Raw genomic sequence first — 15,395 nt, forward strand, 5'->3', positions numbered from 1 at the left:
TAGAGTAAGATTGGGGAGCAATTTTTTCAAAACATGGAGAATCCCATTTACTGTAACTTGTTTCAATCAGAATCATCTTTATTTGTATGTCCATAAAACACACAAGGAATGTGTCTCCGGTAATTGGAGCCGCTCTAGTACCACAACAGACAGTCAATTGACAGAGAACACTTTTGAGACATAAAGACGTTGACAAAAAAAAACAGTCACTGAGCAATAAAGGGTTTCTAGTTATCTGGTAATGCCGGTACAGTTTTTTTTTTTTGACAATTGTGCAAAAAGATGCAGAATCTTCTAGCACTTAGATCATTTCGAATTACTAATATTGCAATAGTCCGGTGCAATGACCATTGTGCAAAGGGTGCCGAGACTTCAAGCGAGTAGTGCGATAATCTGGGACAATGTTGATTGTGCAAATGTTGCAGATACTCCTCAGTCAATGTGCAAATGGAGCAGATGTTACTCTGGCATGAGTGGCCAGTATTGGTCAACAACAGATATGCAAATAGTTCAGCGTGGCGAGACTACTACAGTGAGTGCACGAGTAATATATAATTGGCCAGACAGAAATGTGACAACAAACTCGAGACAAAAAAATTGCCAGCGTGTTACAATGGAATTGTAGGTTAGATGTTTAAGAAGTTGCAACAGTTGTTGATCAAATTGTAATTTGTGTATGATTTGGTTAGCGCATCTGCCTCACAGTTCTGAGGGCTGGGGTTCAATTCCCGGCCCCGCCTGTGTGGAGTTTGCATGTTCTCCCCGTGCCTTTGTGGGTTTTCTCCGGGCACTCCGGTTTCCTCACACATCCCAAAAACATGCATGGTAGGTTAATTGAAGACTCTAAATTGCCTGTAGGTGTGAATGTGAGTGCGAATGGTTGTTTGTTTCTATGTGCCCTGCGATTGGCTGGCAACCAGTTCAGGGTGTGCCCCGCCTCCTGCCCGATGATAGCTGGGATAGTCTCCAGCATTTCCGCGACCCTTGTGAGGATAAGCGGCTCAGAAAATGGATAAATGGATCTAACAATTTGTTTCCTTGTATCCAGATGATTCTGGTTCTACAACTCCAATTCCAATGAAGTTGGGACTTTGTGTTAAACCACCTGTGGGATGTTCCGAACAGGTGTTTGACGAGCATTCCTCAACTGTCAGTCTTTTTTGCCACCTGTCCCATCTTTTTTGGAAAGGGTTGCAGCCATAAAATTCTAAGTTAATGATTATTTGCTAAAAACAAAAAAGTTAATCAGTTTGAACATTAAATATCTTGTATTTCTAATGTATTCAATTAAATATAGGTCGAACATGATTTGCAAATCATTATATTCTGCTTGTATTTATTTCTAACACAACGTCCCAACTTCATTGGAATTGGGGTTGTAGGTGAAACTCCTTTTACATAATTCTCTTACTCGGATTAATGGCACAGACATGCACTTTTGACAGTGAAATGGATAGCGTGCTTGATAGTAGACTCGCAATTTTGTTTTGCGAAATAGGTTTTAGGTTTTGGTTTTTGCTAAATAGGTAGCATTTGGAAAAACCTGTGTAAGCACTTCATTTCAACACGGTTAAATGGTGGAACCCTATAGCAGGAGTCTGGAACATAGCACACATAGGGACTTTTAACATCTATAATAAAAAAAAATTTAAACACGAGATGTCACCACAGAGCCTCCAAAGATGCCAATATTTGTTGTTTAGCTTTTGTTCATGTTTACGTATATTAAGACATATTTGTATATATACATGATATTCATGTATTCAACTTTGATCCGAAGACACCAGCCATAAAGAAAACGGAATTTTAATAAGTTTGGCTTCAAACTTCATCATGTGATCAACCAGTTATTGCAGCATACACAGGAAGTCCGCTAACGTGTTTTCCGGGTTTGGTCACGTGATGTTCCGCATATCGCAAATTACTCAAATACCACCCAACCAAGCATTTTATGCTGTGAGAAAATGCCTTCCACAAACCCAATGATGGTTCCAAGTCTGTCCATTTGAAGAGGATACTTGCGATCTTCTCTGCACAAATTTTTACGACATCTGCTCGATTTATCCTCCTTACTCACAAGTTCCGCTGGATTACGTTTTCATTTTCTTTTGAAGGAATCTGAAAAAAACTAAACCGTTTGAGGAATATCTGTCAGTACAATGTTGGATTTATCTTACCAAACATTATCATGAATAAACACAAAAGGAATGAAGACGTTGGTCATTTTACTCATGAGGAGGGCGCATGGGAGATTGTTCAGGTTACAGCCTCTCAACACGCTCTAAACAATCTCCCCCGTCGCGCCTACATTTATTTGAAAATAGGAGGGTTCTACAAGACATAATGTTCTAAGCATTAAGACACAACACAAAACATAGGACCAGACGACACCTGTCCCGTCCCCGACCACATCCGATCACGTCCTTGGTCAAGGCGCCCTTCCATCAAATGTTGCTGAGTCATCTTCTTGAAGGCGAGACATCTTTCTATCTAAATATTGTCCATAATACTAATGCAAAATACTAATGCAAGCTACTAATGCAAAATACTAATGCAAGCTAAGCAAATAAATGATAACTACTAAAATATATCTAACAACAACCCCAAACACAATGCAAGTTTTTGCCATCATTTTTAGTTCAGATCAGCGTCAATCATGTTCTGCCACCTGGAAGTAACCTGTTTCCTAGTGTTTAAAAACATTATAAAAAAGGTCTATTGAAATCCAAGATTGTTGCTGTTTACTCATTCATTTGCAGTTGACGAATGTGTAAGGCTTGGTATAGGGCTACACTCTCTATAAGTGGTCTTGTTTTATTATAAATGAGCCATCTCGTGTTTTTGGCTCACCATCCTTCTGCGGGTGTTAAGAGCTGCCCAACCTGTTTTTTTGATTGACTTTTCCAGTGTCCAATGTGCTTGTGGAAGACTTCCAATGTGAGGTGTGCTATGAAAGTGAAATTGAGGACTGCCTGACTGCCTCAATCGAAGGAGGGAGGAGGGACCGCGAGACTGGCATTGCAACGCTCACCATCAATCTGATCCACAATCCGGTCAAGCAATGCAGGTGCTCGCACAAAATCAGACAAAGCTTTATGCGTATAGACAGGAGGCACCCATGTGCACCTTTGATGCAGACATACATAAGCATGGAGTTTCATATATGCTCACAGCCTGACACATCATCACTCATTTTCATATGGATCAACACCTCCAATATGTGAAGAAAGATAGCAAATGTTGCACCCCCTTGTGAGGAAGCAAATATGAAGTCAGATAAAAATTGTCATGATACAGACGCACAACAGGAGTGGGGGTGTGCAATCAGTTTATCCTCCTGCTTTGTAAATAACAGATGACATGCTGAGTAAAACTGTCTCGTCTGCATTAATTAGCAACGGCCTGCATGCGCTACGCCTTGCGTGGGTTCTTTCTGGATACGCCTGCTTCCTCCCACACTATGTTGCGTTCATTGAAGACCCTTTTGATGACCTGTACTACAAGCGTCCTAGGTCGCTGAGCCTTGGAAAAAAAATCAATAGCCTTTCCTTTGGCCTCAGGAAAAACACCATAAAAGTTAATAATTGGCTTTGTAAATAATTAAACCCAATTAATTACATTTTGATTGAAAAAAAAACAAAACAAAACAAATAATGATAAAATAAGTATGTTTTTCAATTACATCCAGGAGGCCAAGATAAGTAGTGACACAATTCAACAGAATTAAAAAAACAATTTTTTAACAAAAATCACAGGAGGTGGACGAGCATGATTTGCTTTCGCGGGCCACATAAAATGATGTGGCGGGCCGCATCTGGCCCCCAGGCCTTGAGTTTGACACAGATGCTTGAAGCATTTAACTGCAAATGACATTATTACTTCCCCAAATGCCCAGTTCCTGTTTGTCTTGTGCATTGCATTTGGCTTCCTGCTGAGAGAATGCATTCATCGGGCTCAATCTTAATCTGCAGGCCCATTAATGTGTCGTACCCTGGCAAAGTCGACACCTTGCAGTGAGTCCTCTCCGTGAGAAAATGATGTGGGGGGTGGTGCAACACTGCCCCCATTCCCCAACTAACACCACTCCAACACACACACAGACACACACTAGCATCCTCAGTATCTGCTTGTCATGAGAGGCCGAGGCATTATAAAATGAAAATGTTGAAAACTGAATTTGAGTATCAACACAAGATGTACGTACGCGGGTGTGTGTGCGTGTGTGTGTCACAGGTGCTCAGCAATTCTAGTGGTACAGCATGTGTCCGGACAAATGTGGGAGTTTTCCCTCGATGTCATCGCCACGGAGCCCCGGGTTGATGATGTCATTGACACAGACGTGACTGAGTTTGGTAAAACATCTGCACTGGGCTTCTACTTGACCAGCACCACTCGGTGTGTATGTTTGCTTCTACTGAGAGAAATGTTTGCCACACTGTATCTGTTTTCAATTGCGGCCTTTTTATGTAACGTCGGGGGTCTGGGGGTCGTTGGGAAGAGGTGTGGGTACTCAGTGCTTTGCTAAAGGGCAAAGAAAGCAGACTGAAGCGTCTCTCCAACAGCTAATCTAGTTGCCACGTTCTTGTCCGCAGTGCGAGCCCAGGTCCTTACTGATGAGCTATTTGATTTGATTAAAAAACAACTCTAGTTCAGTGTTTTTCAAAGTGCCAAGTTGACTGTTTACAACCCCGATTACAGAAGACCCTCAGAACTTGAATGATCTGTAGTTGAACAGTTCTTTGTCACGCATATCCTAACCTGTCTAGGAAAGTCACTCTTGTGTTATCTTTTTTACATTGTTTTCCCTGGCCAGTATTAAGCATGGGTCACCTCCATGGGTGCCCCAAAGGATGTGGGCCTGCTCTAAAAATAGCTCACCAGGGACATGGAACATTGTGATTTCCCAGGAATGTTGTAGAAGGGATCATTTGAAAATGTAAACACTTGCAGAGATTTATGGAAGTAGTGTTGCATATTGATATCTATCTGTTTCCTACCCTGTTAAATCATTGTTGATAATTATTGTGAGAAATAATTGACATTCTTCACATAGATTAATATAATTAATGATCAATAATAACATAATTAAGGGCAATTTGGGTACATTTGTTATTTCAGAAATGTGTATTAATATAGTAACCCTTGGAAACCAAAAGGTTGGTGATCGCTTATGAGAAGGAGGATCCCCAAAGGTTCTGACATATTATCTTCGAGCGTAATACACCTTTTCCCATAAAAGCCATTTTAATTAGCAGTGTCCTAAGGAAACGTTGAGAGATTGCGATATAAAGGCCTTTCATGCTGCACTCGCTCAGTGTGAAGGCCCCTGCGTCAAAGCGCATCGACGACAGCAACGGGGGTGCGACCGTCCCATATTTGGAAGTGGTGACAGACAGTCGGGAAGCTTTCCCTGCTGACTGGACTGCAACTTGGCAATATGTATTTGTCATTGTTGGAAAAGAAAGTCCTAACTATGTTTAATTTAAGGAGGAGGAGGAGGTGACACAGCAGCAACACAAAGGGAATGGGAATATCCCATACTAGTTTCACAGCAGGATCGCTACGTTTAAACTCGTTTTGTGTGCTTTCTAGTTCCAAGAAGAGCGCTTCGGGAGTTTGAAAGCCTCCGGCAGAGACGTCTCGGTATATCATTTTTCTGTCAGCCCAAAGTTCGGGATAGTGGGACACCGCAAACATTATGCCGTCCTCCATTTCCCCCTTGCCGTTTACAGTACAAGTCCGCCAAATAGCACTGAGAAATCACTCCACCAGCTTTTTGACGTCACTGCGTCAACGGTTCAGAATAGAAATTGTTTCTATCCCATGACGCAGTCAGACGCCATCTGCTTTGATGCACACACAATGAATGGGAAAATCGAGGGCGTCAGATGCCTTGCCAAGTGCAGTGTGACAAGGCCTTAAGCCTTTTGTTCCTTTCAGCTAATCATGGAAGAATAAATATGCTGGGGTTGATGGGGTAACATTACAAGCCGAAACTGAACAGACTTTCAATTTGTCTGACCATCTGTCTGTCTAATTTCACTGAAAATATTCCAATTCAAAATTCTCAGGAGGCCCGAGCCGTTTACCGCAGCGTTCCAGCCGGGCACCACCAATGAGTTTGCTGTAACTCCGACCTCCGGAATGTTGCCACCTGTCGATTCCAGCGGCGCCCTCATCAATGTGTTTTTCACCCCCACCGTCAAAAATAAGAGACACAACGCAAGACTTACCATCCAGGTATTCCAAAGCGGGATTTACCACACACTATACAATATATATGTGATTTCATAGCTCTATAGAAGTTGCATGATTGATAACTGACCAATCATTACCTCAGGCATCAGGCATGCAGTGGATGTATGATGTCAGAGGTGTAACACCTCCCCTCTTTGCATCATCCCCCAACAATGCTTCAGCACTCCGACCCACCAGTGAACAGCATCCCAACTTTGTAGCACGGAATCTTCGTATTCCGGCCCTGGCAAATTCATCACCGCTGAACGCTCGCAGATAACTCCTAATCTCGTCCTTCCTTTCATGCAGGCATGTCAAACATACGGCCGACTGATCAAAACCGGCCCGCTAGGGGCTTCAATCCAGACTGCGGGATGAAATCTGAGAGTGACAAAATACTGTAACAATCCTGCAGTTACATACTGTATGTGTTGGATTAAGAGTTCTATATTTCCAAAGACGACAACTTTCGCTTTGGTGGAATCCTAAAATTCATGCAATGAACTTTTAATGTAAGTTTAATGTATAAAGGTTATACAGCGGTGCCTTGAGATATGAGTTTAATCCGTTCTGTGACTATGCTCGTAACTCAAAAAACACTCTTATCTCTAATCATCTTTCTCCATTGAAATAAATTCAAATTGAAGTGTCATTAATGCGTTCCAACCTTCTCAAAAAAAACACAACAAAAATCTTTGTAATGTGTTTAAGAAGGAAAATAGCACATATTATTCCATGTATCCATTCATTCATCTTCTTCTGCTTGTTCGGGGTCGGGTCGTGGGCGCAGCAGCTTACGTTTTATAAAACCGTACAAAAATAACAATTAAATAGCATGTAAAGAATAATGACTTTTTGCATAATGATTTAATTCTTCAATTGTGCTGCTCCCTCTGTTCAAATTTGTATAAAATTTGCACTTGCACGTCAAAGCAAAGATTCAGGCGGACGATGGCTCATATTTCAAAAAGCTTGTAAGTCGGGTCACTCGTATCTCAAGGCACCACTGTACATTTACAGAGCAGGTGATCACTTTCTTTCTTGAAATAGTTTTCCACTTTGTACGGTTAGAAGTCAATTTAGGTTTTGAGAATTATCATGTACTTGATAATAATTCCTAGAGTTTAACTTGATTACATTTTAAAGTGTGATACAATATTTTCTAGTTCCAAAATACCTGTGACTAAAGTTTTGAGCCTTTATATACAGTCACTGTGATCAGGTATAATGCACACATGTAGATGATAAACTGCAGAAAATTACTGTTTTTTTCTTCTTCTGAGATTCTTAGTTTGTTCTTGAAAATGATACTTCATTAAATAAATATTTTCCAAATGTACTTTTCTTATTCTGCATTAAAACAAAAAGGAAGAACACCAACTTCTTGTTATTTATGTCAATTATGTTCTGATTTGGCTGGTCATGCCCACTTGACACTGGATTAGGCTATATGGCAAAGCTGCCGGCGGCACGGTGGCCAACTGGTTAGAGCGTCAGCCTCACAGTTCTGAGGACCCGGGTTCAATCCCCGGCCCCGCCTATGTGGAGTTTGCATGTTCTCCCCGTGCCTGCGTGGGTTTTCTCCGGGCACTCTGGTTTCCTCCCACATCCCCAAAACATGCACTAATTGAAGACACTAAATTGCCCGTAGGCATGACTGTGAGTGCGAATGGTTGTTTGTTTCTATGTGCCCTGCGATTGGCTGGCAACCAGTTCAGGATGTACCCCGGCTCCTGCCCGATGACAGCTGGGATAGGCTCCAGCACGCCCGCGACCCTAGTGAGGAGAAGCGGCTCAGAAAATGGATGGATGGATGGGGAAAGCTGCCTTTTTTTTTTTTTTTTGTGGTACATCTTTCCATATTGCAAGTGTGTCATTTTGGTATGACTGCTTCAATTTAATATTCCTTAAAGTGACTCACTCTCAGTGATTGCACTTCGTTAAAAAGAAATTTGAGGTTTTACAAAATCAGCTATAATGAGCAGGAATTCAAAGTTATAGTTATAGTCTATAGTTTATTCCTTCTATGTTAGATAACAGTCATGATCCTAAATCAGACGGCACGGATGATGACTGGTAAGCACATCTGCCTCGCAGCTCTGAGGACCCGGGTTCAAATCCGGCCTCGCCCGTGTGGAGTTTGCATGTTCTCCCCGTACCCGTGTGGGTTTTCTCTGGGTACTGCGTTTTCCTCCCACATCCCAAAAGCTTGCAGGGTAGGTTAATTGAGTATTCTAAATTGCCCGTAGGTGTGAATGTGATTGCGAATGGGTGTTTATGTGCCCTGCGATTGGCTGGCGACCAGTTCAGGGTGTACCTTGCCTCCTGCCCGCAGTTAGCCGGGATAGGCTCCAGCATACCGTGACCCTAGTGAGGAGAAGCGGCTCAGAAAATGGATGGATGGATCCTAAATCATGTCGCTTAACTTGGGGGCTTATAAATTATACCCGGGACAACCTTGAGAAAGACTGTGAACATGTTCTGAAAACTCATCTTCCATTATTAAATTATCCTACTTGAGTGTGTGTGTGTGTCTGGGGGGGGTTCATTGAAGGTTGAAGATAAAAATTGTGTGACAGCAGTAGACATGTATGTACGCATACTGGGTTGACATTTGACCTCAGCTATCTTGTGTCCTTAAAATGTGCAACGATCCAAAATACTATGTTGCGTTTGATGTTTTACCCTATTATCACTGGTAGAAAACTGAAAAGGAACAGCAAATTTGACCTCATCATCCTGTGCGTGACGTCACTCCAAACATCTCCAATGAACTTGGCCCTGTTGGATTCTCCATAAAATGAACTGGTGATGCAGCTCCAGGTGGCATGCAAACAGAGTGTGTGTGATGTGAGCGACAGAGAGAGATGATAGCTGATTATTACTTCAGTTCATTAGCATATTTCATATCCCGCTGCTAGAATTCCAGCTCTATCCCTCGACTTAGACACACAGACACACACACACACACGCATTCGCAGCAGCAACTCACTGAAGCGTGTCTGAACCTTTTGGCACACGTGAAAGCTGAGAAAAGATGAGTCTTGTATATGCATAAATACGCATATGCATGTGTGGTTTGAAAATTGAATTTAAAATTAGTTTCAATAGCAATCCAAAGATACCACTGTATTTGGACTTTTCAAGTGAAACTAAAAAATGTGTGAGTTTAAATCAGCTGCGTTGTTTTGTTTTTGTTTCTTTGGCCTGATTTCACTTGGTTGGCTTAATATCTTGATTTTATTTAATTGTCATATTTTCTGATTAATTCAGCCATTAGAACATCCGCTAATTTCCTGTTAGCATGGCTCATCTGTTGCTATGGCAACACACCTACTGGTGGGTTGGGTGGTCATACGTTCCCTTGCCTGCATACCCAACCATACCCAACAAATATGCAAAATAAAAGCACGCCATCTTCCCTTCCTTTCTTTGTTCTGACATCAGCCTTTAACTATTTCACTCCAGTACCACCTATATTTGACATTCCCCTCAATATTGTTCTTTCTTTGTTCTCCTGCCACCATCCTAACATTTGCTTGTTTTCTCCATCCTTATATTCCCGGTGTGGATTAATCTCTGACATTGCTTCTACATGTGGGTCATGTCTGCCCAGCTGACCGCAAATACTGGACAATTTCACAAAGGGGCTTAGTCAGGGTGGGAAGAATTATGAACAGTTATGAACAATTATGAACAATAGCATCAGTGTTAGCACATAATCTTCAGCCTTTTGCGAGAAAAAAAAGTCAGGGAACGTTCACTAGAACAGCTGAACTTCATTTGGGGAAAATCAGTGGCACTGCTGATTCCCCTTTGACATGAGTTTGAATGTGACTAGTTAATTCTGAACACAGGCACATTCCAGTTACAAGAGGGTGTGCAGACTTGTGCAAGGACATTGTTTCAGTTGGATATATCACTTTTTAAAATGACATTTTCTTTTGATTTGTAACAGAAATTTGACCATCCATGCATTTTGTTCTGCTTACCCGGGGTTGGGTCGTGGGGGCAGCAACTACAGCAGGGAAGCCCACACTTCCCTCTCCCCAGCCACTTCATCCAGCTCTTCCCGGAGGATCCTGTCGTGTTGCCTGGCTCACCGGGAGATATCGTGTCCAGTGTGTACTTGGTCATCCCCAGGGCCTCCTCCCGGTAGGACGAGCCCGGAACACCTCACCAGGGAGGCATCCGAAACAGATGTCCGAGCCACCTCATCTGTAATAAAAGATGGAAGAGGTTCATAGAGCTTAATCACAACCACACCGCCAATGAATAAGTAATCCGTGTTTTTTTCCCCCAGTGCCTCCTTCATAGACCACAACTTCACAAAGGATTCCTGATGAGGAGCAGTCGGCCAAATTTTCATTCCCTAATAAATTGCCAAACCAAGCCATTACACACATAAAAGTACAGTACCTTTGCAATGATAAGGGTTGACAGAATTGCATTTGAATAACGATCATGGGCCTCTTTAGATCCCCCTTTTTTTGGGTGCTCCTAAATTGTGTTCCCACCCCTAAATATATCCATCCGTCCATCCATCCATTTTCTGAGCCACTTCTCACTAGGGTCGCGGGCGTGCTGGAGCCCATCCCAGCTGTCATCGGGCAGGAGGCGTGGTACACCCTGAACTGGTTGCCGGCCAATCGCAGGGCACATACGAACAACCAACCATTTGCACTCACAGTCACACCTACGGGCAATTTAGAGTCTCCAAATTTATGCATGATTTTGGGATGTGGGAGGAAACCGGAGTGCCCGGAGAAAACCCACGCAGGCACGGGGAGAACATGCAAACTCCACACAGTAGGGCCGGGGATTGAACCCGGGTCCTCAGAACTGTGAGGCTGACGCTCTAACCAGGCGGTCACCGTGCCACCTCCCCTAAATATAATACCACTAATTAAAATTGTAATGCATTTTATTTGATTTCCTATAACTTTGTCTTGTAACACTGATCATTACAGTAAAAGTACGATTTGTTTTTATTTAGACTGCCCAATGTTTTGTCGAGACAAGTCCCCATGAATACTTTGCAGTAGCTTGTCTGTGGTCACATAGTGCTGTGTCAGTGTCGCTCATTGCTCATGTACTGTAGCTTGTCTTTATAGTGTCGATATAACAAGTTTAAGTGGCAATTTCAGGAAAGGAAATTCCATAGAAAGGAGCCAACTTTATGAATACTAATACTAATAACCTTATTGAATGTATTTATTCCTGCTGCGGGACCGTCATTGTCTTCTCCCACTATTTTGCGATCAAAAGGTGATTACTCGCTCGGAAAAATAATAGCAAGCTAAGCTTTTTTTTTTTAGTTTGATGATTTGACAGATTCCAGTTTGCATGCCTTAGCATGAAAACTGTGCAAGACAGTTAAAAAGAAATTTAGCGATAATCAGCAGAAAAGCTTGCTGTATGTGTCCCAGTTGAGCCCGTAAAAAGTGGATCTGTCAGTAAAAATGACAAAATTGAACAAGTTAATGAGATCCAATGAAATCAATTATGTTTCTCAGGTACACTTCAAAGTTTGCGGAGAGTTTGGTATGGGAGGTGGGCGAATGTATATGTCCTTTCAGAATGTATTTGTCAATGGGAGGTGACAGCCGGTCGCCTTGACCCCTTGATATACTTCTCACAAATAGTCTTTTGCCACGTTTGTCCCTAGCTTTTCTTGGATCCATATTCAGCTAACTAAACATGAAAATAAAGGCAAAAAAAAACCCCACAGAAAAGGCACATAATGACACACTAAATAAAGTATCGACTGACCACAACGCTGGAGTGGCTGAGAGCGAGCCCCCCCCCCCCAACCGCAACGGCTGCACCACCCGGCACAAGAGGGATGAATGAAATATTCGGCCACTGCAACTAGGTTCGACCATCGGGCAATATTTTTGTTTGGTCTGTGGTTTGTAAATTGAATTTCTTCAAACTTTGAGGCATTTATGAATCCGGGTTCCAATGGATACACCTTGACAGTCACGCCTTCTGTCTTAGTGGTTGGTTGTCCTCGGGTGCTGAAAATCTAATGAGAGGTACAAGATGCAGCCAGAGAGGACTGATTTCCTCCCCCCCACAGATTATACTACTTATGTACTTCTGTCAGGTCATAAAGACAGCTTAAACAAAAATGACAATTTGCAAAAAGTGATTTTTGTTTTTTGTTTGTTTGTTTTTTACTACCCCTTTAAAAGTTCAACAAATAGTTGGAAAGTCCAAAATTTAACCCAAAAAAAAAATCTAATTTTTTTTTTTTGTCATTTTCAAAACTTGTAATAGATGTCATTTTATTTATACTATGCATACAGTGGGTACGGAAAGTATTCAGACCCCCTTACATTTTTCACTCTTTGTTATATTGCAGCCATTTGCTAAAGTCATTTTAAAAAACGGAATTGTTGAAATTTTTGCAGATTTTTTTAAAGAAAAACTGAACACAGCCATAAGTATTCAGACCCTTTGCTCAGTATTTAGTAGAAGCACCCTCTTTTTGGGAATGATGCAACAAGTTCTTCACACCTGGATTTGGGGATCATCTGCCATTCTTCCTTGCAGATCCTCTCCAGTTCTGCCAGGTTGGCTGGTGAACGTTGGTGGACAGCCATTTTCAGGTCTTTCCAGAGATGCTCAATTGGGTTTAAGTCAGGGCTCTGGCTGGGCCATTCAAAAACAGTCACAGTGTTGTTCTGAAGCCACTCCTTGGGTATTTTAGCTGTGTGCTTAGGGTCATTGTCTTTTTTTTAAGGTGAACCTTCGACCCAATCTGGGGTTCTGAGCACTCTGGAGAAGGTTTTCGTCCAGGATATCCCTGTACTTGGCCGCATTCATCTTTACTTCGATTGCAACCAGTCGTCCTGTCCCTGCACCTGAAAAACACCCCCACAGCATGATGCAGCCACCACCATGCTTCACTGTTGGGACTGTATTGGACAGGAAATGACCAGTGCCTGGTTTTCGCCACACATACCGCATAGAATTAAGAACAAAAAGTTCTATCTTGGTCTCATCAGACCAGAGAATTTTATTTCTCATCATCTTGGAGTCCTTCAGGTGTTTTTTTTTTTTTTTTTAGCAAACTCCATGCTGGCTTTCATGTGTCTTGCACTGAGGAGAGGTTTCCGTCGGGCCACTCTGCTATAAAGCCCCAACTGGTGGAGGGCTGCAGTGACGGTTGACTTTCTAGAACTTTCTCCCATCTCCCGACTGCATCTCTGGAGCTCAGATCTGATCTTACTCTTTGGGTTCTTCTTTACCTCTCTCACCAAGGCTCTTCTCCCCCAATTGCTCCAGGAAGGGTTCGGATCGTCCCAAACGTCTTCCATTTAAGGATTATGGAGGCCACTGTGGTCTTCGGAACCTAAAGTGCAGCATAATGTTTTTTGGTAATCTTGGCCAGATCTGTGCCTTGCCACAATTCTGTCTCTGAGCTCTTCAGGCAGTTCATTTGACCTCATGATTCTCATTTGCTCTGACATGCACTGTGAGCTGTAAGGGCTGACATAGACAGGTGTGTGGCTTTCCTAATCAAGTCCAATCAGTATAATCAAACACAGCTGGACTCTAATGAAGGTGTGGAACCATCTTAAGGATGATCAGAAGAAATGGACAGCACCCGAGTTAAATATATGAGTGTCACAGCAAAGGGTCTGAATACTTACGGATGTGTGATATTTCAGTTTTTCTGTTTTAATAAATCTGCAAACATTTCAAAACCTGGCACAATGCAAGTCAGACTTGTCTCGAGTCCAGTTGCGGCGTTCTTTACACCACTGCATCTGACACTTTGGATTGCACTTGTGATGTATGGTTTGGATGCATCTGCTCGGCCTTTGAAACCCATTCCACCAAGCCACATGAAGTACAGTATATTCTATATTTCACCTTCCTGCCATCACCTCCATGTTGCTTGTCTATTTCTCCCCATGGCTCATTATTATAGCTCTCAAATCAACCCTAGTTCTCCATTAGGGCCAAAGAACTAAATAACTAAACTGTCAAACCGATTGAAGTAAAACACCATGAGAGTAAAGCATACCGTAAGTAGCCAGAAAAAATAACTTTGGAAAAATCCCTATCAGATTTTTTGAGACAGGAGGTGTGATCGAGAATATTATAGTTTCTTGTCTGGATTATTTACATCTGGTTAGCAACAAAAGTTATAAAAGAAGGAATTGGACAGCTCTCTTTCTTAAGACAAATCAAGGAACAGATATTCAGTAAGTCTGGTGTGCTATACCTGGACGGCTGCATAGATGAGCTTGGAAAACCACTGTGCACGTCACGTCACCGTTCTCACCGAGTTGTCAAGTAAATTGATCACCTCTCTAATATTTTTAATTAGTTTTACATTCCCAAAAAATACAACCCTAGACCAGTAACATATCGTTCAACATTGCATGCTTGCGGCCGACTGAGGTGCACTCAGCCAGGCGAGCGCAGCGAACTGGTCCCTTCCTGGATATTTGAGTGAGTTGGGGTCATTTCTTTGGGCAGAGACGCGAGGGGGCAGGGTGGGGAGTGAGTGAGGCTACATTCAAAACTTGCTAGCAGTTTGACAACAGCATACTGCATCTTTAAGGTACCTGAGAAAAAGCTCCTTAACTACGGTAACCAAATATTTGTATTTTATTACCTGCCACCACTATGTACAACCCCAATTCCAATGAAGTTGGGACGCTGTGTTAAACAAATAAAAACAGATACAAATCATTAACTTGGAATTTTATGGCTGCAACACATTCCAAAAAAGCTGGGACAGGGTTATGTTTACCACTGTGTTACATCACCTTTTCTTTGAACAACGTTCAATAAACATATGGGAACAGAGTACACCAATTATGGAAGCTTTGTAGGTGGAATTCTTTCCCATTCTTGCTTGATGTACAGCTTCAGCTGTTCAACAGTACGGGGTCTCCGTTGTCGTATTTCACGCTTCGTAATGCGCCCCACATTTTCAATGGGAGACAGGTCTGGACTGCAGGCAGGCCAGTCTAGTACCCACACTCTTTTACTACGAAGCCACCCTGTTGTAACACGTGCAGAATGTGGTTTGGCATTGTCTTGCTGAAATAAGCAGAGGCGTCCATGAAAAAGACGTTGCTTGGATGGCAGCATATGTTTCTCCAAAACCTGTATGTAGCTTTCGGCATTAATGG

General features: G+C 42.3%; 1 protein-coding gene across 1 annotated transcript in view; it reads left to right on the forward strand.

Moving 5' to 3' along the window:
• The window catches only part of LOC133413968 (cilia- and flagella-associated protein 47-like), a 72,175-nt gene extending 64,599 nt beyond the window's left edge, over nt 1-7,576 (forward strand). The window contains exons 64-67 of the mRNA XM_061698937.1: nt 2,908-3,067; nt 4,234-4,395; nt 6,072-6,240; nt 6,341-7,576. Coding sequence (XP_061554921.1) covers nt 2,908-3,067; nt 4,234-4,395; nt 6,072-6,240; nt 6,341-6,517 — 668 coding nt within the window. The 3' untranslated portion in view covers nt 6,518-7,576. The remainder of the gene's footprint in view (nt 1-2,907; nt 3,068-4,233; nt 4,396-6,071; nt 6,241-6,340) is intronic.
• Nucleotides 7,577-15,395: the final 7,819 nt, after the last annotated feature.

The sequence above is a fragment of the Phycodurus eques genome, chromosome 1, assembly GCF_024500275.1.
Source record: "Phycodurus eques isolate BA_2022a chromosome 1, UOR_Pequ_1.1, whole genome shotgun sequence".
Classification (NCBI taxonomy): domain Eukaryota; kingdom Metazoa; phylum Chordata; class Actinopteri; order Syngnathiformes; family Syngnathidae; genus Phycodurus; species Phycodurus eques.